Source organism: Oncorhynchus mykiss, chromosome 5 (assembly GCF_057628025.1).
Source record: "Oncorhynchus mykiss isolate SJ-2025 chromosome 5, ASM5762802v1, whole genome shotgun sequence".
NCBI classification, from domain to species: Eukaryota; Metazoa; Chordata; class Actinopteri; order Salmoniformes; family Salmonidae; genus Oncorhynchus; species Oncorhynchus mykiss.
This window is the reverse complement of record NC_143026.1, coordinates 58,708,000-58,732,563: the sequence shown is the minus strand read 5'-3', so window position 1 is coordinate 58,732,563 and position 24,564 is coordinate 58,708,000. Positions and strand designations below refer to the sequence as shown.

Here is a 24,564-nt window from a genome sequence, read left to right as displayed (position 1 = left end):
TAAACTAGTGGTGTAGTGGAGTGTAAACGCAAGTAAAGGCAGTTTACCCACAGTTTACCCACTTTTTACCCACTTTTCACGCCTTTTGGGGAAAACTGCATTGAAAATATAGGGAGAGTTACTTTTCTCACTGCGACTCTGGCAATCAGAGTTTACCTACCCATTTTATTACCACTACATCACTGCTTTAGACCTTGCATGTAACAGTGTGCGTGTAAATTGACCAATTAACAATTATATGTACATTTAGTTGTCTTTATTTGGCAGTTCCTTTATATGATTCAAATTGCAAAATCCCCTCAAGTGAAATGATTCCTCCAGAGCACGTCAAAGGGTTTACCAAAAGATCAAATGTCACTGTGCTCCAGATCCTCAAAGTGCAGTCATATTGCTAAAGCAATGCCATGTGATTTCTGGATTGCAACAAATATTCAATAGGGAGGAGAGGCAAAGCAAGACAATATGAGCATTTGGAGCATAAAATATATTAATTACAGTATATTATACAGTATATTAACAGAAGATAGGCATATAATGTGATCAACATTGATATAGACACCTAATTTAATGATATTTGTGCTATAGAGATTCATTACATTTCTTCAAAAACGTTTACATTTCGAACGTGCTTTGACTGCTTGTTGCTTTTGTTATTTGTTTGTGCTTTGTTTGGCTAAAGCTCACTTAAATGTTGAAATTATGCAAAATGTCAAGTCAACTGGTAGGAAAGGCATTTCAAATGTACAGCAAAATGCAGAGACCACTTGCAGCTATATTTCCTATATTTGTATTACTACACATGCTAACGTTAATTAGCAACCACTGATAGGCCTAACCTGCACCTGTAATATACAGTGCATTCGGAAAGTATTCAGACACTAACTTTTTCCACATTTTGTTACGTTACAGCCTTATTCTAAAATTGATACTTATATATTTTCCTCCTCAATCTACACACAATACCCCATAATGACCGAGCGAAAACAGGTTTTTAGACATTTTAGCAAATGTAATTAAAATGAAAAATATATGAAAAATATATTTACATAATTATTCAGACTCTATACTATGAGACTCAAAATTGAGCTCAGGTGCACCCTGTTTCCATTGATCATCCTTGAGATGTTTATACGACTTGTTTGGAGTCCACCTGTGGTAAATTCAATTGATTGGACATGATTAGGAAAGGCACACACCTGTCTATAAAAGGTCCCACAGTTGACAGAGCAGAAACCAAGCCATGAGGTCGAGGGGATTGTCCGTAGCGCCCGGAGACAGGATTGTTTAGAAGCACAGATCTGGGGAAGGACACCAACACATTTCTGCAGCATTGAAGGTCCCCAAGAACACAGTGGCCTCCATCATTCTTAAATGGAAGAAGTTTTGAACCACCGAGATTCTTCCTAGAGCGAGCCACCCGACCAAACTGAGAAATCTAAGGAGAAGGGCCTTGGTCAGGAAGGTGACCAAGAACCCGATGGTCACTCTGAAGGGGCTCCAGAGTTCCTCTGTGGAGATGGGAGAATCTTCTCGAAGGGCAATCATCTCTGCATCACTCCATCAACCAGGCCTTTATTGTGGCCAGACGGAAGCCACTCCTCAGTAAAAGGCACAGCCCGCTTGGAGTTTTCCAAAAGGCACCTAAATACTCTTAGACATCGATAAACAAGATTCTCTAGTCTGCTGAAACCAAGATTGAACTCTTTGGCCTGAATGCCAAACGTTACACCTGGAGGAAATCTGGCGCCATCCTTACGGTGAAGCATGGTGGCGGCAGCATCATGCTGTGGGGATGTTTTTCAGCGGCAGAGGAGAGTAGTCAGGATCGAGGGAAAGATGAATGGAGCAAAGTACAGAGAGAGCCCTGATGAAAACCTGCTCCAGAGCGCTCAGGACCTCCGACTGGGGCGAAGGTTCACCTTCTAACAGGACAACAACCCTAAGCACACAGCCAAGACAATGCAGGACTGGCTTCTGGACAAGTTTCTGAATGTCCTTCAGTGGCCCAGCCAGAGCCCGGACTTGAACCCGATCAAACATCTCTGGAGAGACCTGAAAATAGCTGTGCAGCGATGCTCCCCATCCAACCTGACAGAGCTTGAGAGGATCTGCACAAAAGAATGGGAGAAACTCCCCAAATACAGGTGTGCCAAGCTTGTAGCGTCATACCCAAGAAGACTCAAGACTGTAATTGCTCACATAGGTGCTTCAGGTCCGAATAGTTATGTAAATGTGATATTTCAGCTTTTTATTTTTAAGAACTGCTAAAATGTCTAAAAACCTGTTTTAAATGTTTGAATACGGTAGTAACGTAACAAAAGGTGGAAAAAGTCAAGGGGTCTGAAAAATGTCAGAACGCACTGTTTAATGAACAAATAACTTTCCGTCAACAACTCTATTCAATCTGTATCGCTGCAGCGATAGAAATGTAAAGGTCATTTCCGATTGAGCCAACATACAGTGCATTCGGAATGTATTCAGACCCCTTCCATTTTTCCACATTTTGTTACATTACAGCCTTATTCTAAAATGGATTACATAAATAAAAATCCTCATCAATCTACACACAATGCCCCATAAGGTCAAAGTGAAAACAGGTTCTTAGAAAAAAAAAGTCATTTATTTGCATGCATTTCTAAAAATCTGTTTTTGCTTTGTCATTATAGGGGCATAGTGTGAAGATTTATGAATAATTTTTTCCCATCCATTTTAAAATAAGGCTGTAACGTAAGAAAAATGTGGAAAAAGTCAAGGGGTCTGAATACTTTCCGAATGCACGGTATGCAGCGTTTACCGTGAATGCAGTCTCCTCTAACGCAAGAACATTGCCTCTAAATTTCAATTATGCTGTAACGCTGAACTTCCGCTATACAGATTGAATAGAGCCCTTTATTGATGACAATGTCTAGTTCTCAACTCTGTCCAATTACCAGGTAAATACACAGAGACTGAAGGGCAAAAGTCCAACTTGTGCTTATGGAAATGGACTTGATTTGACGAAAGTCATGTTTCAATTACTTTCACATTAAACTTGATACTCTCATCTCCCGCCAATCCACCCTATTCCCTTTCACAATCATAAGAGTCAAGTGGCTATCTCATATTAGCAGGAGACAGACAGCTATAGGGAAAAGAGGGTGTACGTGGAGTGAATAATATTGACATGGGCACTGTGTCGGGAGTTCCTCCTTTTTGTCATTATACCCTGAACAGGATATGAATTCTCAGGGCTCCATATTCTTTCCTTTTTCCCATCACAGCAGAGATGCATCAATATTTGACCTTCTCTTAGAACTTGACTCTTGTGTCCCAAACTTTTCTATCCGGGCCTTCAGTGGCATACATTTTTTGATGGAGAGGCAAACCTCCAAATCAAAACCAGTGAGACAGACGGGTTGACTGTGCCCTAGGGGTGATTCCTGGTTAATGGTATGAGCAGAGTGGGGGAAAGGTGGAGATGGGGCAGTGGTATAAAGTAAGGGGGGGGGTTGCCTCTTTCGGGATAACAAAATCCCTCTCAGACGACCCCCACCCCCACCCCAACCTTCCCTCCATTCCTCGAAGTGAGTCTCTTCAAGAACGCCCACCCTTTCCACCACCACCACCACCGCTACCCTCCCCAACCTCTGTCTTTCCTCCTAGTGGTCAGGCATCATCTCTCCCTCCCTACATGATGCTGCACTTGCCCTTAAGCTTGTCGGCATGCTTCTGCTTGCCGGAGCGCTTGCCGTCGACGCTCAGACTCATGTTCCTCTTCTTCTCCAGGGTGAGCAGCTCCTGGAAGAGCTCCTTGACGTTGTTGTTCATCTTGGCCGAGGTTTCCATGAAGGCACACTTCCATGCTGTCGCTTGCGCCTCACCCTCCTTGGTCTCCACTTCACGCTGGGTCTCGTCGCTCTTGTTGCCCACCAGCATGACGGGGATGGCGTCAACGCTGCCCTTGATGGCCAGCACTTGCTGGTAGATGGGCTTGAGCTCCTCCAGAGACTGGCGGCTGGTGACAGAGTAGACCAGGATGAAGGCGTGGCCCTTGGAGATGGACAGGCGCTGCATGGCGGGGAACTGGTGGCTGCCCGTGGTGTCGGTGATCTGGAGGGTGCACACACTCTTGTCACAGCTGATCACCTGGCGGTAGGTGTCCTCCACGGTGGGGATGTAGGTGTCCCGGAAGGTTCCCTTGACAAAGCGAAGGACCAAGGAGCTCTTGCCCACACCTCCAGCCCCAAACACCACAACACGGTAGTCATTACTCTGCTCCGGCATGTTGGGGGGGGTTTGGGATCCCTGTTGTTATCTGTTTCCTAAGACCTGAGGAAGAGAAAGAAGATAAGATCAGGAATGGTCATCAAAGGATGGGATCAGAAGCACTATCAGAAAAAACATGAATGCCATTCAACTATGTTGATTGGAATTTGCCTTGTAGTTGAAGCTAACCCAGCAGCCAAAGTTGGTTTACATGATGTCATTTCAATCACTTTTGCCAGCTGGGACAAGGCAATACAAATATCCCCACTACAATCACATTAGAGTGAGATCATACACAATAGCATAATCATGACAAACAGTGAGCTTTATCTCGAGAAATAATACATGTTCTTATCTAAATAGCATCCTCGCTATCTTCTTGTGCACTTGAACAATATCTCAGAGACCCTCGACTGAGATAAACAGTGCAACAAGCTGGTCCCTTTAAAGCCAGGCCTGCCATCATAGATTATCATTAACCTGAACAAGACACAGGAGAGGCAGTTAATTGATGGGCTCTCAGATCTATGAAAGCACAGTGCAGTGGGAAGCAGAGGCCAAGCACATTGTCATCAAAGGTGTGTTTGTGTAGCCTGGGCCCACATCTGTTTGTTCTGTCTTGCCAACTCCTATGTAGATTGTCACGGCAAGCAAAAAAAACACAACTCAGACTAGGCTATTTTTTGTGGGGTCCAATGTTCCATGAGGACTGCCTTGCGATAATACCAGAGAGTGGAAAGGTATGGAATACAGCGACACAATAGACTGATCCAAATAGCCATTGAAAATGTATTACATGTACCATTGATCTTAATGCTCAGTGGTAATGGATAAAAATGGATGTTAGGAAAAACAATACTATAGCTTCACAGTTGGGGTGTTATGTAGTACTATTGCATTTTCAAATGTGCGCTCAGGTGCATGACAATGAGAGTAATGGAGATAGTTCGATAAGCTATGCTTGCATGATGAATAACCTTACCTACCTTACCTTACAGATAACCCAGGTTCAATACCCAATCAGTCACATGAGAACACTTTCAGACATGCAAATAAGAATTGCACTGGTGTGTGTATGTGCGAGCGAGAGAGAGAGAGAGAGAGAGAGAGAGAGTGAGAGAGATTGTGTGTGTCATCTGCCATCAACACTATAGTCAGATTGCATTAGGGAGTCATTCATCTTGCTCTGGGTATGGAGGTGGTGGATAAATAAAGTGGAATGGAAGGGGGCTAAGCCTGGGGAGGGCTGACAGATTGCCATTGAGTGGGAAGATGACTGAGTGAGAGACTAAGAGGAAGAACAGTGCGGATCTAGATTCAAAATGACCAATTCAAGGTTTTGGTTGGGGGATTTGCTCAAACATAGGGACATGGTCAAAAAAGCATTTTGCCAGCTATCTGTCACTTCATCAAGTGATCGGTATCAGTTCTGTGTCATTAAAAACACAAAGCATCACCAACATAAAGTGTCTTAATAGGGCATGGGCCACCTCGAGCAGCCAGAACAGCTTCAATGCACCATGGCATAGATTCTACAAGTGTCTGGAACTCTATTGGAGGGATGCGACACCATTCTTCCACGAGAAATTCCATCATTTGGTGTTTTGTTGACTTGTGGAATATGCTTTCTCAAGCGCCGCTCTAGAATTTCCCATAAGTGCTCAATTGGGTTGAGATCTGATGACTGAGATGGCTATGGCATAATGGTTTACATCGTTTTTATGCTCATCAAACCATTCAGTGACCACTCGTGCCCTGTGGATGGGGACATTGTCTTCCTAGAAGAGACCACTCCCATCAGGATAGAAATGCTTCACCTTAGGTTGAAGGTTATCAATCAGAATGGCTGTGTATTTATTGGTGTTTACCTTGCCCTCTAGGGGTTGCGTGGACTTAAACCATGCCAATCACATATTTCCCTCCGTGGGTATCTGAGCCTTGTGTGTTACAGCCAAAGGAACCCCCCATTCATGGACCAGACAGATGCTAGCTGGAGCTCTGGCGTTAATCTCTAGAGTAAGGCTCCTTTGGTACTCCATGCAGAGCATTCTGTTTGAAGTATGTTGGAGCCCTTGGTGTTTCCACAGTTAGAGCAGACACCTTACTGTGTTCATCTAAAATAGGTGTTGGTTTCTCTCTCTGTCTCTCTCTCACGTACACTATTTTTATCTACCTTTCTCTCCCTTCCTCTCCTTCTCCCTCCCTCTCTCTCTCTCTCTCTATTGGAAGTTGTGCTTTGATAAGTACACCACACAGCTCTGTGATCACTGTATTGTTCTCTGAGGAGCTGCCAATGCTTCCCACCAACACCTGGTCCTGTCCAACATATCAAACAACACTCTGATTCATTCATGTTCGGGTAGAGCGGGAGGCCATTGCGTAGCTACAGAGCTCTCCACTGCCTTGCTGGGTCAAATATACTTGGCTATCATCATAGACGTCTGAGTACATTTGTTATGTCTTTTGGGTTTCATAACCACGTCTTTATAACAATTAAACGATGATGATGCGCGAGAGAGGGATTCAGTTCCACCATTTATACAGAACGCGATCGTCTCAACACGTACAACCCAATGATGCTCGGCGGCATAACCCCAAATCACAACGCCTTACCTCCTACATAAATTGTTGAATAACAGACCCGAGAAGGTGACTGTGAGCCTTCAGGGTCATGGTGTCACCCAGTTACAGTTCTGGACCCCTCATGACTGGTGGTTCTGTCGGTGTTGCGTTACTCAACAGTAACTGAGCTGTGTGCCTTTTCCAGACAACGTCCTCTGCAGTGTGGACCGTGTACCACACAGGACGAGTCTGAGTAAGGACTGTGGCAGGAACCCTTTGAGGTAGTTCCTAGCTAAGGCAGTTTCTCCAAGATCGAAAGCTCTGTCCTTTGCTCTCAGTTCACAATGTTTGACTTGACTCCCCTGTTGACGTCTCCTTTGCGTTCAGAAGTTTGAGTAGGTCGAAGCTTGTGCATAGTTCTTTCTTCATGAGTAGCGATGCAGGCGAGGCTTTGGTGGTTGCATGAGGAGTGTTCCTGTAGGATAGCAGGAAGCTTTTCAAGAGTTGGTGCAGTGTTCCTTGAACCGCTTTTAAGGCATGTTTCATGGTCTGAATGAACCTCTCTGCTAGCCTGTTGGTAGATAGATGATACGGTGCGGACCTGATGTGTTGTATGCCACTCATCTGTAGGAACGTAGCCATTTCTTGGGACACTAGCTGCAGTCTGTTGTCGCTAACAAGATGGATTGGCGAACCGACTAAACACTTATCCAAGCTCCTTGATGGTCTTCTCTTCAGTAGTAGATCTCTGTCCACTTGCTATGAGCAAAGTCGATGTGGATGCGTTGCCACGCTTCCTCTGGCCAATTCCACGGATGAAGAGGTGAAAGTTGAGGTACGTTGCGAACCTTCTGACATGGGGAACGTGTTTTTGCTTTCTCCTCAATGCTTCCATCTAGTCCAGGCCACCAGAAGTAGCTAAACCTGCGAAAAGGTTATCAATGTAGCAGATATTGCTCAGCAGACAACACAAGGTTTAGCGTGACTTTAAAGTCTTCACATATCCTGATTCCACCATCCTTCCTAAAGGAAAACTCTAATCAAAACTATCTTTTGGTATTTGTTTCATTAGTCCATTGTTGACATAGTCCCAAAATGTTTTGATTGTCAGCAATCACGTTTTCAAGATATGTACCTTTCAAAATACAGATATCATCCCTGTATGATGTATTTTTCATCATATGATGCAAAACGCAGCATCATAGGATGCACAATGCATCATACAGGGAGGATTTGTGTATTTTGAGTCACATATCTTGCAAACATTCTGACAAGCAAAACATTTTGGGACTATATCAACAATGGATATTTGTTGGGTGGATATAGTTGTTGGGTGGAGTTTTCCTTTAGGGACTGGAAAGATGAGTGTCGCCCATTCACTCACACTGACTGGCTCCAGTGCTTTGTTCATGACTAAAGTGTCCAAGTCAGCCTAAACTTTTGGTCTGATAGCATAAGGTACTGGTCTTGCTTTCGGAAACTTTGATTTTCTGTCTGGCTTAATGCGAAGATTCACTATTATGTCTTTCATGCTACCCAGCTCTACATTAAAGAGTCCTCCATGTTTCTTTAAGATGGCGGGTAGGCCTGTGTCTCCATGCGTCATTGTATGTGCTGATGGCCAGTCCAGTGTGATTTCCTCCAGCCACGAGCGTCCCAGTAGTGATGGATAGTCTCTCTTTATTACGTAGAGTGGCAGCTTCAGTTTGTCCATTTAACTGAACTGTGACCTCAGGGATGCCTCTTCGCCTGTGTAAGTCCTAAACACGATGTGTACTGGCTGAAGTGGAAGGTGTTTCAGTGTCTTTTCGGAGACTGTGTCTGACACAGAGATACACCCCCCCTCCCACCCCCCACAGTCACTATTTTCAATGTGACTTCCTCATCTGAGTCACTCGCCTCTGTGTTCTCTTGCTCAACAGCGTGAACATGTCTCTTTTGCTTTCGTAGGAACGTCTCTTTCTTGGATATCTTTTTGCTTTTGCAGGCTTGTGCAGCAGTGGCCTTTTTTACCACAGGCTCAGCAATCCATGTCCTTACACCAGCATGTACTGTAGATGTCCCGCTTTGCCACAGTGGAAGCATGTGCCTTGATTTCCCTGTCTCTGATTTTCAGTTCCACTCGTGTGCACTCGTCCTGATTTCCCTGTCTGCTGAGCCTCTTTAGCAGCTAGTTCCACACTGACTTCAATAGTCTCTTTTGTGTAGCTTCACTCCGTAGCCCACATTACTAGTCTGTCTCTAATTGTGTCATTTAAAACATCATTAAACTCACAGTGCTCTGATAGTTTCTTTAGCAAACATTTTCACTGATTCTCCCTCTTCCTGATTTCTTCCGTGGAACCTAAAACCTTTCAGCAACAGTGGCGACCCGTGATTCAGGGCAGGTGAGTCAGAGCCCCACCTGTTTTGAGCCCCACACTTTTTAGCTACATTTTTTTACATGTTATTTTGGCATTAATCCATGTCACATCAGTTTGCAAACAATGTAAAAAAGTAAATAAATAATTGAGTTAATAAAGCTGCATACAAACATGGTCTCTTTTTGCTTTATTGAGTAAGGCAGCTCCAAAATACAGGTGTTTCAGCCTAGCTCAGTGCTTTCCGTGGTGGTGGTGGTGGGGCAGCCAGCGGAAAATACGGAGCGTAGGTGTTGGTCATGTTCTCTATTTGCGCCGTGATTGGCTCAGTGTTCTGCCACTCATGGGGACACTACGTCACCGCCGAGTCTAAGGATAGAGGGCGAAAATTCAAGCCCCATGGGTGCTGCCATAGAATTACATTAAAGTGCCCATCCAAGAAGGCTCAAGGTCATTGGCCACAGATAAATTACGGAAAATCCCGTTATATCTACAGTAGCTTAGATTAGACTGATCATGTCAACATCATACTTTCTAAATCTTAGCTAGCAGTCATCATCATGAATCAAGTCGACAATCTACTGGCAAATACCTTTCAATCCTTGTCATATGAAGAGGAAAATTGAATAGAAATTATAGATAAAACGTATCGGTGCTCATCGGCCATTGGACATGAACATTACACAACAAGATGGAAATCACAAACAGTACAATGAGTGGTTTGGAAGTAATCATTGGCTAACTGCAAGCATTGCAAAGCGATTAGTATTCTGCTATTCATTGGAGTGGCTGTATGGTCCCAAGTCTGGATTAAGGGTCTCTTTTCCAAGCTTAAAATTATAAACATTCAATATTGGCCATGCCGTCAATGAAGCATGATTTGTGCCACGCTCAAAACAACTTAACTCTGAACTTTTGAACGGTCATCCAACTAGGAATTGGAGGTTGGGAACTTGGACCTCTTTCTAAAACTGCGACTTGAAGATCACAGATGTCATCATGATTCAACCTTCTTTTTTCAGAGTTCCCAGTTGTCTTGAAAGCACCATAAATCCAGATAATGACAGACTTTGATGACAAAGTTTGATGACTTGACTGAATTTGCCCACCTTCCTGTTCAAGTGAGCACCAGGACCACCCCTGGATTGGTGAATTTCCCCCTTCTTCCCCAGTGTACCAAAATCCCTAATAAACTCCCCATTTGCATTCTATTTATGCTACTGGTGTCAAGCCCTGACCATAGAGAGCCCTTGGGGCTTCTCTGTGGTGTAATAGGTTAGGGCATGACGAGGGGGCGTTTCTAGTTGTGTTTCTATGTTGGTGTGTGTGTATGGTTCCCAATTGGAGGCAGCTGATGATCGTTGCCTCTAAATGAGGATCATACTTAGTGTGTCATTTTTCCCACCTGTGATGTGGGATATTGTTTTGTATAGTGCGCTGGTGCATGGTTAGTTAATTAACCTGGTGACGTGGAAACCATTTCATATTTCTCAATAGGCTCCTGATTGTCATTCACTTCAATATTGTATTCCAGCACAGCAATATTTTCCTCAGTCACGATCTTCCTTCACTTCACTCACTGACGTTTCATCCTCAAGTTTGCCCATTTAGCAATTTTTTTAAATTCTAAAGTTCGTCTTCACAGTTGAATTTATGCCCGATCCATACTGTATTTTCCTGCCTTAATATTTTTTTCCCACGTCAATGTCTACCTCGACTCCTTTTCTGCTGTCCATGATGCTAACTCTCTCTTAGCTTGCTCAACTACAGTATGCACTTGTCTCTGCTAGCAATACACTGTGCTAACATTAGCATAGACTGTACAATGATAACTGTTTTAAACTTGTAAAACACAACTTTCTACAGACCGACTAGTTACTGTAGATTCAGACCTACTCGTCTCCAATCTTTTATAATGCCTTGAGACAATAATTCAGTTGAACCATTTATCCAGAATGTGATCATCTCAACACATACAACCCCCATGATGCTATGCGGCACAACCCCACTACACAAATATTTAGTCTTTACAGTATTTTGTGACCTGCTGCCCAATTACTATCCATAAATACAGATGTAGGATCTTAATTTGAACCAGTTTGATAAAGAAGGAAAATAATCCTGCAGCAAGAGGAAATGTGGATTATAATTAATGGATATTTTTGTAGGGATTGATACATTTTTTCAGGCAAAATCAAATCTGACATTTTAAAGTGGAAATTATAAAGGTTAGAAGCCTTTTTAAACGTTGAATATGCACTTTCATTTCCTGTTGTGCAGGAAAATTCTCAGCAATAAGGGTGATCAAATTAAGATCCTACATCTATCTAACTGTTCTTATAAAGATAACGGCTCATTTCAGTTTTGGTTGACGCAAAGAAAGGTTGACCTCATGCTTCTGTGGCAAACAGTGAAAAGCGTTGGTTCTTGCTTATGTTAATGTCCTGTATGAACATCGAAAAACAACTCAATGTTTTGTCAGGTTTGCTATATAATGAAATGGTGCTGGGTCACTCCTAGGGTTTGAGTTATTACCCTGTCTGTCAGTTTCCCCCAGTGCCTGCTGTACAGCTGTGTCCAGACGCTACTGGGTTGGTTATGATGACCATGTCCCACTGTCCAGGTCACAACAGGTAATCACACAGCTATTGTTCTCTCTTCATATTGCACTTTGTTCTCTCCTTACTCTGCCCCTTTGTGCAGGCTGCTCCATCCTTTATCCCCAAGTTCTCCCTGGCTTAACGAACCACAGCCTTGCCTCGTTGAGGCAGGAAGTCCATATAAGGCTTGGGGGTGGAGCCAGCAGGCTGCAAGATATCTCTCCTTAATAACCACTCCCCTCACCTCTCCCTGCCGTCTGCCACAAACTATTTGTTCAGCACTTTTGAAATGTACAGCGACAGAATTCAGAGAGAGAGAAATGTCCATACTTCCACTCCCATCTATCTGACTGCGATATCATGCATAGTGACAGCCTGGACACTGCTGCATGTCTGGTGGCCATTTCAAGTGACGGGGTGATTGTCAGATCATATAGCCCAGGAGGCCACTGTTCAACATTTGGACGGGAACTATAATCCGGTTATAATTCAATTGATTTTTTAAATGATATGTTTCGTTATTGCTTGAGTTCATTCTTGATTGAAACTGCTTTCAATGGGGAAAGATTGGAAGCCCCTCTTCTCGCGTGTGAACCTATGGCTACATTGTCATTTGTGACATGATTTATGTGAGGAAACTAACCACGTGGCTTGTTCCCAGTTAGACTAAAAATAATAGACATCTAATATTGTTTCCCTGACATGTGCTTCATGTTTTAAAAAAATATAAGTACCTTACAAAATAAATCAAATAAATCCCTCTGGTCTTAAAGGGAGAGTGTTTGATTCTAGTTATATTGATTTACTGTATGAACAGAGCGTCAAAGCAATTTCACACAAAGTAGCATTTCCAGAAGGAGATTTTGACGCTCATGTTTGACATCAGTCCTTTTCCCCCTCGGTGAGAGACAGATTTAGAAGAGTGACTAATTGAAGGTCTGGTAATCGATCTAGTCCCCGGATTTGGTCATGTATGCTCTCCCTCGGTGACAACTGCAAACCACTTGACGACAGCAGACGAGCTGGGCAGGCAGGTGTTCTTGCTGTGTTGGTGTATCTTGCTATTATGTATAGGTGTGTGCGTGCGTGTTCCCTCCCTCTGCAGCTCTGGGATTACTCCAGTTGTGTTTTTTTTCCCCCACATATCTCTGGGAGTTCTCTGGTTACTGTGGAAACAGGGCCCAGAGGAAAATCTATGACAGAGGAAGAGAGTGTGTGTTGCACGCGTGGGTGCGCACACATAAGGGAGATAGACAAAGGGAGGGGGGTAATGACTTTTGTATTTGGGGACGGGGGCATAAACATGTCATCACCCCTGTCAGCATTCAGTTGCCATGGTTACCTTCCCACACCCGTCTATGTCATATCCTTTTTCAGAGAGGTCAACAACACAACAGGAACATTTTTAAGGATTTACGCCAAACTCTTTCTCACTAACAGCTTTCTGACATTGACAGATAGGAATTACCAATGTTTGGACCACTACCGAGATTTGACAACTTGCTAGCCACATTGTCTCATCTCTGATTGAAGGCATCTGTAGGCTTGAATAAAGGAGGACTTTGAATTAGTATGCACTAGTCTATGTGGTTACTCACACAAGACCATTCAAACATTTGGAGCCATCTGCACAGACACACACACACACACAAACACCCACTCAGATCTATTAGAGACATTAAGTGCCGTACATACCAGTATTGCCAGAATGGTGTGGAGGAGGTAGTAGACAGACCAAAATGTCTGATAAACAACATTATGTCAAGAGAGGGCGATTTCGAGTGTCATGAGAATGGCCTCAAATCTCTTGATTCCTGTGTATTTCAGCAAGGAATAACTGTCACGACTGCTGCCGAAGTCGTTGCCTCTCCTTGTTCGGGCGGTGCTCGGCGTTCGACGTCACCGGTCTTCTAGCCATCATTGATCCTTTTTTCATTTTCCATTGGTTTTGTCTTGTCTTCCCATACACCTGTTTTCAATCCCATTCATTACCTGTTGTGTATTTAACCCTCTGTTTCCCCTCATGTCTTTGTCAGAGATTGTTTTATTGTCAGTGTAGTGTGATTGTTGTATAGGTGTGCGTCGGGTCCTTGTACCCATGTTTATGTACATTTAGTGTTATGGAGCATACTCCGTGGACTTTATTAAAAGACTCCATTTACACTCCATTTGACTCTCCTGCGCCTGACTTCCCTGCCACCTATTACATCTACGCATGACAGAATCTCTGACCAAATATATGAAGTCAGCAGGAGAGGACACTATGCCCATGGAGCTGGAGGAACGCGTTCAGGAACAAGCTAGGGAGATTGACGTTATCAGCTCCGTCATGGATCACATTGCCATGAAAATGGATCGCTGGGAGAGACAGGGAGTTTCTCCAGCGCCACCACCACCACAACCGGAATCTCCCGTGAACGATTTTTCCTCTCCGGAATCGAGGATCCATTTATCCCTACCTACGGGATACAACGGAGATACTGCCGGCTGCCAGGGTTTCCTCCTTAAACTGAACTTGTATCTAGCCACGGCCTCCCCAGTACCATCTGACCGTGAGAAGAGTTACGCCCTCGTCTCATGCCTCACCGGGAAAGCCCTGGAATGGGCCAGCGCTGTGTGTAGTAGGGAGGTTGCGGCGCTGGACCATTTTGAGGAGTTCACCCGCCAATTCCGGATAGTATTCGATCACCCACCTGAAGGCAAAGCAGCGGGTGAGCTTCTCTATCATCTGAGGCAGGAGACGAGGAGTGCACAGGATTTTGCCTTGGAGTTTAGGACCTTGGCTGCCGGCGCTGGATGGAGCGACAGGGCCCTGATCGACCATTACCGTTGTAGTCTACGCGAGGACGTCCGTCGGGAGCTGGCCTGTAGAGACACCACCCTCACCTTCGACCAGCTGGTGGACATGTCCATCAGGCTGGACAACATGCTGGCTACTCGTGGACGTCTAGATCGGGGTCTGGTTGTTCCATCCTCCCGCACCCTCTCTCCCGAACCTATGGAATTGGGAGGGATGGTGCGCAGGGAGACCGGAGGGGGTTCCCGCTCGAGCACCATTCAAGGTCGCAGAGAGCACACTGCTGGTCGGTGCCGGGTTGGTTCCTCTGGGAATAGAGAGGGCAGGCAGGGCATTCTGGCGTCACCCCAGGTGAGTAGGCACCATTCTCATCCAGAGCCCTCTGCTGCACTAATGTTTGTCTCTGTCTCTTTTCCTGACTTTTCACTGCATTCCCAGTATAAGGCGCTAGTAGATTCGGGTGCGGCTGGAAATTTCATTAATAAAAGTCTAGCTCATAGTTTAGGGATCCCTATTGTTCCTGTGGATATGCCTTTCCCTATTCATGCCTTAGATAGTCGACCATTAGGGTCAGGGTTTATCAGGGAGGTAACCGCACCTTTGTGTATGATAACGCAGGAGGGTCACAAGGAGAAGATTAGTCTTTTCCTTATTGATTCTCCTGCGTATTCTGTGGTGCTAGGCCTACCCTGGTTAGTTTGTCATAACCCCACTGTTTCTTGGCCACAGAGGGCTCTCACAGGGTGGTCGCGAGAATGCTCAGGTAGGTGTTTAGGGGTTTCCGTTGGTGCTACTACGGTGGAAAGTCCAGACCAGGTCTCCACCGTGCGCATTCCCCCCGAATATGCCGATTTGGCTCTCGCCTTCTGTAAAAAGAAGGCGACTCAATTACCACCCCATCGACTGGGGGATTGTGCGATAGATCTCCTGGTAGACGCTGCATATCCCAAGAGTCACGTGTATCCCCTGTCGCAAGCGGAGACGGAGGCTATGGAGACATATATCTCTGAATCCCTGCATCAGGGGTTCATTCAGCCATCCATTTCACCCGTCTCTTCGAGTTTCTTTTTTGTGAAAAAAAAGGATGGCGGTTTACGCCCGTGCGTTGATTATCGAGGTCTTAATAAAATCACAGTGAAATATAGTTACCCGCTACCTCTGATCAATACGATTATTGAGTTAATGCACGGGGCACGTTTTTTCACAAAATTGGATCTCAGGAGTGCGTACAATCTGGTGCGTATTAAGAAGGGTGATGAGTGGAAGACGGCATTTAGCACCACCTCAGGTCATTATGAGTACCTGGTCATGCCATATGGGTTGATGAATGCTCCATCAGTTTTCCAATCATTTGTAGATGAGATCTTCAGGGACCTGCACGGGCAGGGTGTAGTGGTGTATATCGATGATATTCTGATATACTCTGCTACACGCGCCGAGCATGTGTCCCTGGTGCGCAGGGTGCTTGGTCGCCTGTTGGAGCATGATCTATATGTCAAGTCTGAGAAATGCTTGTTTTTCCAACAATCCATCTCCTTCCTAGGGCATCGGATTTCCACTTCAGGAGTGGAGATGGAGAGCGACCGCATTACAGCCGTGCGTAATTGGCCGACTCCAACCACGGTAAAGGAGTTGCAGCGTTTTTTGGGGTTTTCCAATTACTACCGGAGGTTTATCCGGGGTTTTGGTCAGGTGGCAGCTCCCATTACCTCACTGCTAAAGGGGGGCCCGGTGCGCTTGCAGTGGTCGGCTGAGGCGAACAGGGCTTTTGAGCACCTGAAGACTCTGTTTACTTCTGCGCCTGTGCTGGCTCATCCGGATCCCTCTTTGCCATTCATAGTGGAGGTGGACGCATCCGAAGCTGGGATAGGAGCAGTGCTCTCTCAGCGTTCGGGTACGCCACTGAAGCTTCGCCCCTGTGCTTTCTTTTCTAAGAAGCTCAGCCCGGCGGAGCGAAACTATGATGTGGGGAACCGGGAGCTGTTAGCTGTCGTAGAAGCTTTGAAGGTGTGGAGGCATTGGCTTGAGGGGGCTAAACACCCTTTTCTCATCTGGACTGACCACCGCAATCTGGAGTATATCCGGCAGGCAAAGAGATTGAATCCTCGCCAGGCAAGGTGGGCCATGTTTTTCACTCGTTTTGTGTTTACTCTTTCTTACAGACCAGGCTCCCAGAACGTTAAGGCAGACGCATTGTCTCGGCTGTATGACACAGAGGAGCGGTCCATGGATCCCACTCCCATACTCCCAGCTTCGTGTTTGGTGGCGCCAGTAGTGTGGGAGCTGGACGCGGACATTGAGCGGGCGTCACGTGCAGAGCCTTCTCCCCCTGAGTGTCCAGCTGGTCGTCTGTACGTTCCGTCTGCTGTACGCGACCGATTGCTATATTGGGCTCACACGTCACCCTCCTCTGGTCATCCTGGGATAGGTCGGACGATGCGCTGTCTTGACGGGAGATACTGGTGGCCCACTTTAGCTAAGGACGTGAGGATTTATGTTTCTTCCTGCTCGGTGTGCGCCCAGTGCAAGGCTCCTAGACACCTGCCCAGAGGTAAGCTACAACCTCTACCCGTTCCTCAACGGCCGTGGTCACACCTGTCGGTGGATTTTTTGACCGATCTTCCACCTTCACAGGGTTACACCACGATCCTGGTCGTTGTGGATCGGTTTTCTAAGTCCTGTCGTCTCCTCCCTTTGCCCGGTCTCCCTACGGCCTTACAAACTGCAGAGGCCCTGTTTACACACGTTTTCCGGCACTATGGGGTGCCTGAGGATATAGTGTCTGATCGGGGTCCCCAGTTCACATCAAGGGTCTGGAAGGCGTTCATGGAGCGTCTGGGGATCTCGGTTAGTCTTACCTCAGGTTTTCACCCCGAGAGTAATGGGCAGGTGGAGAGAGTTAACCAGGATGTGGGTAGGTTTCTGCGGTCTTATTGCCAGGATCGGCCGGGGGAGTGGGCGAAGTTCGTGCCCTGGGCAGAGATGGCTCAGAACTCGCTACGTCACTCCTCCACTAACCTTACTCCCTTTCAATGTGTATTAGGGTATCAGCCGGTTCTGGCTCCTTGGCATCAGAGCCAGACCGAGGCCCCTGCGGTGGACAATTGGTTTCGGCACGCTGAGGAGACCTGGGAGGCAGCCCACGTCCACCTTCAGCGTGCCATAAGGCGCCAGAAAATTGGCGCAGACCGTCGCCGCAGTGAGGCCCCAGTGTTCGCACCAGGGGACAGGGTCTGGCTCTCGACCCGAAACCTGCCCCTTCGCCTTCTCTGCCGGAAGCTGGGTCCGCGGTTTGTGGGGCCGTTTAAAGTCCTGAGGAGAGTGAACGAGGTATGTTATAGGTTACAACTACCCACTCATTACCGTATTAACCCCTCGTTCCATGTGTCTCTCCTCAGGCCGATGGTGGCTGGCCCGCTCCAGGAGGCTGAAGTGCGTAATGTTCCTCCGCCTCCTCTAGACATCGAGGGGGTTCCGGCGTACTCTGTTCGATCCATTTTGGATTCGAGACGTCGGGCGAGGGGCCTTCAGTACCTCGTGGACTGGGAGGGGTACGGGCCGGAGGAGAGATGCTGGGTTCCGGTGGAGGACGTGTTAGATCCTTCCATGTTATCAGAATTCCACCGTCTCCATCCGGATCGCCCTGCACCTCGCCTTCCGGGTCGTCCCCGAGGCCGGTGTCGACGCGCAGCTGGAGCCGCGCGTCAGGGGGGGGGTACTGTCACGACTGCTGCCGAAGTCGTTGCCTCTCCTTGTTCGGGCGGTGCTCGGCGTTCGACGTCACCGGTCTTCTAGCCATCATTGATCCTTTTTTCATTTTCCATTGGTTTTGTCTTGTCTTCCCATACACCTGTTTTCAATCCCATTCATTACCTGTTGTGTATTTAACCCTCTGTTTCCCCTCATGTCTTTGTCAGAGATTGTTTTATTGTCAGTGTAGTGTGATTGTTGTATAGGTGTGCGTCGGGTCCTTGTACCCATGTTTATGTACATTTAGTGTTATGGAGCATACTCCGTGGACTTTATTAAAAGACTCCATTTACACTCCATTTGACTCTCCTGCGCCTGACTTCCCTGCCACCTATTACATCTACGCATGACAATAACTGCCAAAACATGGCAACGCATACACACACACACACACACAGATTGATATAGGGGGTAGTTCCTCTTTGATGGAAATTAGTATGAACAATATCTCTAGATCTATGAATTACAGTTGAATTTCCCAAAGAACAAAGACAATGCTGACATGACATACTGTATTATATTGTATGCTGTTATTACTACAGATCTCGGGTGTAGGTTTAGCCAAATGTTACCATGCAACACTTAGGTGGTGGCCTTGAGAAAAGTGGGTAGAGGACATGAGAGATGGACTCCTGGCTAGATGTATCCACTGTCTTTTCTCAGTTTGTGTGTGTATGGTTTCTCCTTTTTCAATCGTTGGACAGATTGCTCCACTGGGACTAAGTTTCAATGCTTTTGAAAGCTCCCCTATGATACCCTACAACCACCCCCTGCCCCACAACCCCATGACACGATAGACCCATCTAGAAACATGAACAGCGCCTAGTTCCTCCATACCTCTCAATGTTTAGATCTGAAAGGATTGGATATGGTAAAAAAAAGTCACACATCAAATCAAAATTTAACAGGGGACAAGTAATTGTTATATGATGTAGGCCGTCATTGTAAATAAGAATTAGTTCTTAACTGACTTGCCTAGTTAAATAAAGGTTAAATTAAAAACATTAAATCAGTAAATGGTTAAAACATTCATAGATTCTTAACATCTGGTGACGTCTGAGGAAATGTTTATCTAGTAGATATGATTGTATTTTAGATTTATAATAAAATGTGTTATGGCCCTTGAGAGGCATTCCATGCAGGGGTCATTGATATGAAGCTGGTTCCCTATTGGCTGGTGGTGATAAAAATGGTTGATAATTCCCTGGACGCTAGTGATCAAGCTGTGACGATTGCCCCACTACTTTCCTAACACATGCTAATGCTAGCAGTTATAGAGTCAGGCTCTTTATCGTTCACTTCAAGAGGGTCTCACCATATAAAATGCATTATCTCTGCATCTCACATGCTACCATTGCTTCTTGCAATGTAGAAATGTTCTCCTTGAAAATCCCTTTCTGTCTCTCACAATAATTACATTGATTTCCAATGTAAAATGTCCAAGTGTAGTATACAAGTTGAAATGATTGATTGTAGTTCTAGCAGTAAAGGCTACATCTTTGGAGTGGTCTTTCTAACGTTCTCAGATGAAAAGGTTCCCCTGCTGAACCCTTGAAGAAATTGAGAACCTTTTTCATGTTCTAAGAGTGTACTGTGCAAACACTGTATTAACATGTAATTATAACAGTGCTTCAAAGCTATAAGCAAAGAAAATGACATACCTGTATTTGTATTAAACCCCTTGAGTCACCTTTGACAGTGTCACACCCTGACCATAGAGAGCCTTCTTATTCTCTATTTTGGTTAGGTCAGGGTGTGACTAGGGTGGGTAATCTAGGTTATCTATTTCTATGTTGGCCTGGTATGGTTCCCAATCAGAGGCAGCTGTTGATTGTTGTCTCTGTTTGGGGATCGTATTTTGGCAGCCATAATTCTTACGTCGAACGTGACAGAAGACCCCACCACAACACGACCAAGCAGCGTGCCCAGGAGGAGAAGGGATCCTGGACTTGGGAGGTCTTGGATGGGAAGGTATCCTGGACTTGGGAGGAGATCTTGGATGGGAAAGGATCCTGGACTTGGGAGGAAATCATGGCAGGACAGGATAGCCTTCCTTGGCGGAAGACACAAGGAGAGAAGGGAGGACAGCGACGACGCCGGAGTTCGCGGCCACAAAAAAAGACCAAAAAACACCTCACATTTTTTTGGAGGTGGGGCACAAGGGGTGGTCGGCGGAGCCGAGGAGTGAACCAGAGCCAGTCTGGGAGAAGAGGGAGAAACTGGAGGAGAGTGAACGGAGAGAGTCCGAGACCGTCAGTGAGTGGATGGAGATATTGGAGGAGAAAGAACGGAGAGAGTTGTTGAGTTGGTGGAGGATGCATGACATTTGGGGGGGGGGGGGGGGTACTGTCACACCCTGACCATAGAGAGCCTTCTTATTCTCTATTTTGGTAAGGTCAGGGTGTGACTAGGGTGGGTAATCTAGGTTATCTATTTCTATGTTGGCCTGGTATGGTTCCCAATCAGAGGCAGAAGCGTGTTATCAGTTTAATGCCACCTGAGTCAGCTCTCCGTACTCGTCCTGAGGAGCGTGCTATCAGTCTGGTAAAATCTGTGCCGGCTCCACACACCAGGTCTCCAGTATGCCTTCCCAGCCCTGTACATCCTGTGCCAGCTCTCCAAACTCACAGGACGTACTGGGCTGTGGAGGCTTCCGGTGACGGTTTCCAGTCCGGAACCTCCTGCGATGGTCCACAGTCCGGAACTTCCTGCGACGGTCCACGGTCTGGAACCTCCTGTGACGGTCCACGGTCCGGAACCTCCAGCGACGGTCCACGGTTCGGAGCTTCCAGGCAAGGCATCCAGTCCTGCTCCAGGGCAGGAGCCTTCCTTGACACCGGGGCCCAGTCCAGGCACGGCGTCCAGTCCCGCTCTATGGCAGGAGCCTTCCTTGACACCGGGGTCCAGGCACAGTGTTCAGCCCGGGTCCATGGCTGGATCTGCGGGATGAGCGGGTTCTTCAGCCCGCACCAGAGCCGCCACCGACGCTAGATGCCCACCCGGACCCTCCCCTATAGAGTCAGGTTTTGCGGCCGGAGTCCGCACCTTTGGGTGGGGGGGGGGGGGGGGGGTACTGTCACACCCTGACCATAGAGAGCCTTCTTATTCTCTATTTTGGTTAGGTCAGGGTGTGACTAGGGTGGGTAATCTAGGTTATCTATTTCTATGTTGGCCTGGTATGGTTCCCAATCAGAGGCAGCTGTTGATTGTTGTCTCTGTTTGGGGATCATATTTAGGCAGCCATTTCTTCAATGTGTTTTGTGGGATCTTGTTTATGTATAGTTGCCTTTGAGCATTCCATTATCTTCACGATCGTTCATTCTTTGTTGTTTTTGTGCGTTTCAGTTAAAAAACATGTGGAAACCATATCACGCTGCACCTTAGTCCGATAATTCTTACGACAAACGTGACAGGCAGCAATTACAGATGTGAGCCTTTAAGGGTATGTCTCTAAGAGCTTTCCACACCTGGATTGAGCAACATTTGCCCATTATTATTTTTTTAATTCTTCAAGCTCTGTCAAATTGGTTGTTGATCATTGCTAATCAACCATGTTCAGGTCTTGCCATAGGTTTCCAAGCAGATTTAAGTCAAAACTGTAACTAGGCCACTCAGGAACGTTCACCGTCTTCTACATTCACTGTCTTCTTAGTAAGCAACTTCAGTGTCGATTTGGCCTTGTGTTTTAGGTTATTGTACTGCTGAAAGGTGAATTTATCTCCCAGTGTCTGGTGGAAAGCAGACTGGACCATGTTTATTTTTTATCCTGAAAACTCTCCAGTACTTAATAATGATTACAAGCGTACTCCTAACATGATGCAGCCACCACTATGCTTGAATATGGAGACTCAGTAACGTATCATGTTGGATTTTCCCCAAACATAACACTTTGTATTCAGGACAAAAAGCTGCTTTAACACATTTCTTGCAGTATTACTTTAGTGCCTTGTTGCAAACAGGAGGCATGTTTTGGAATATTTTATTTGGTACAGGCTTCCATCTTTTCACTCTATCAATTAGCTTAGTTGGTTATTGTGGAGTAACTACAATGTTGTTGAGCCATCTTCAGTTTTCTCCTATCCCAGCCATTAAACTTTGTAACTGTTTTAAAGTCAACATCCCTGAGCGGCTTCCTTCCTCTCCGTCAGCTGAGTTAGGAAGTATGCCTGTACCATAGTAGTGACTGGGTGTATTGATACACCATCCAAAGTGTAATTAGTAACTTCACCGTGCTCAAAGGGATTTTCAATGTTTGAATTTTGTATTTTTACCCATCTACCAATAGCTGCCCCTTGAGAGACATTGGAAAACATTTCTGGTCTTTGTGGTTGAATCTGTGTTTGAAGTAGTCATTCAAAAATCATGTTAAACAGTATTATTGCACACAGAGTGAGTCCATGCAACATATTATGTGACTTGTTAAGCCCATCTTTTTTTATCCTGAACTTATTTAGACTTGCCATAACAAACGGGTTGAATACTATCGACTCAAAACATTTCAGCTTTTCATTTTTAATTAATTTGTAAAAATATAATTCCACTTTGACATTATGGGGTAGTGTGTGTGTGTGTGTGTGTAGGACAGTGACAAAAAAAATCTCTATCTAATACATTTTAAATACAGGCTGTAACACAACAACATTTTTAAAAAGTCAATAGGTGTGAATACTTTCTGAGGGTACTGTAAACCTCGTCGAATATATGCAGACATTATAGCCCACAAACATAAACGTATTATGTACGTCACAACATTCTTATACAACAAAGACGTGGGTATACTACAGAGTAGCTTACGTCAAAGCAGCATTGCTCAGGCTTGCCCCCTTCTATGCCATGCCCACGCAAATAACGAAGTGTCAGTCTCCCACGAATTTTTAGAAGACTGACATAATTGCTACCGCGCATCTTGGATAATCACACAGGAATTTTACTTAACGGGCTCGCGATACCGATTTAACGGCATTAAATCAAAACATCAATCACTCATTCCCTGGCATAATGCTTGGCGGCGACATCCACACTGTTGGATGAATGAACGAAACATTGATATCCCCCCCCCCCCCCCCCCCCCCCGAGTCCCACACACGCTTTTAGGCTACACAAACACACACTCCATATTGTAGCACATCCCATATGGATGACCATTTCCTACTATAGCAGCGACATGCCTATATAACCGCACCATGGTCAACTATGGGAAGTCAGAAATGAAATATAATTCCGAACCCTATAGAGAAAATAAGATTATCTGTGCAAGGTGGTTAACTTTGAGAAAGAAATGCAGAGTTTCGAGTCCTGTATACCACAAACACACATTTGAAAGCAAAGGTGGTTGTCGCTCAGACCCTAATCAGACGCACCTGAGTATTTATTTATTTCATAAAGAGGGTATGTTAACCCACACTTGTCTAGAAAGCGTCGCTACAGTGTCTCATCCTATGTGTCTCATCCTATGTCTCATCCTACAGTGTCTCATCCTCACTCATCCAGGTTGGATATTATCACACAGTAAAGGACTGGCCTCACTATTATGGCTGTCAAATGTAACCTAAGGCAAGTATACATTTCCACCAAATACTGATGAACAATGGAGAGAATGATGAATGAGTCAGTAGGCTAGATGAGTGAGGGAATGAAAAGTGAATGGATGGATGAACGTGTTGAGTTGAAATGAATCGAACTTACCTCAAGTTTACTTTCCCAGATCCGTTGTGATGATGCGGATTTAAATATGCCCGCATTCAAGTAAATACATTGACGCTAGAGTTCTTCTATAGCAATAACATTTTACAATATACGTGATGTGTTGATGTAGCCAGGTCCTCCCCTTTTCACTGCAGCTCGCTCTCTCTGTTTTTCTGATTTAAACCCCTTGATGCCAAAGATAGGAGGTGCTTTCCTTTCTATTCAGTCGCTCATCGAATACTGACGCAAGCGAATGGGCAGTTATAGAAAAATCGTGCGCTTTTGACACTCCTTATCCTGCTTTTGCTGAAGATGTGTGCGCTTCCTCCATCATTCAGCTACGCCTCTGAGACACGCCTCTCATTCGGCTCCGTCTTTATCTTGATCATTTTTTTTCAATTGTTGTTTTCAACACCTAATATGATTGCTGAATTCAATCATGTGGGTTGTTTTTGATCGTTTTTTTTTTCTCTCACTCGTCGATTATTAGATTATAGCCTGTTTGTGAAACCAATCCGTTTATTTTGGAGAGAAGCTGGAATAGTATCATGTCAATCAAAAAATA

At 45.4% G+C, this 24,564-nt stretch overlaps 1 protein-coding gene across 1 annotated transcript; it reads right to left on the bottom strand.

Moving 5' to 3' along the window:
- Window positions 1-240: 240 nt before the first annotated feature.
- On the bottom strand, window positions 241-24,352 carry diras1a (DIRAS family GTPase 1a). Its single transcript, XM_021603468.3, has 2 exons — window positions 24,000-24,352; window positions 241-4,308 (listed from the first exon to the last, which is right to left on the bottom strand). The coding sequence occupies exon 2, from the start codon at window positions 4,261-4,263 to the stop codon at window positions 3,667-3,669; it is 597 nt and encodes a 198-aa protein (XP_021459143.1). The 5' UTR covers window positions 4,264-4,308; window positions 24,000-24,352; the 3' UTR covers window positions 241-3,666.
- Window positions 24,353-24,564: the final 212 nt, after the last annotated feature.

Bases quoted from the DNA above. Each gene is read 5' to 3' on its own strand.
- diras1a (XM_021603468.3), bottom strand. From the start codon at position 4,263: ATGCCGGAGCAGAGTAATGACTACCGTGTTGTGGTGTTTGGGGCTGGA.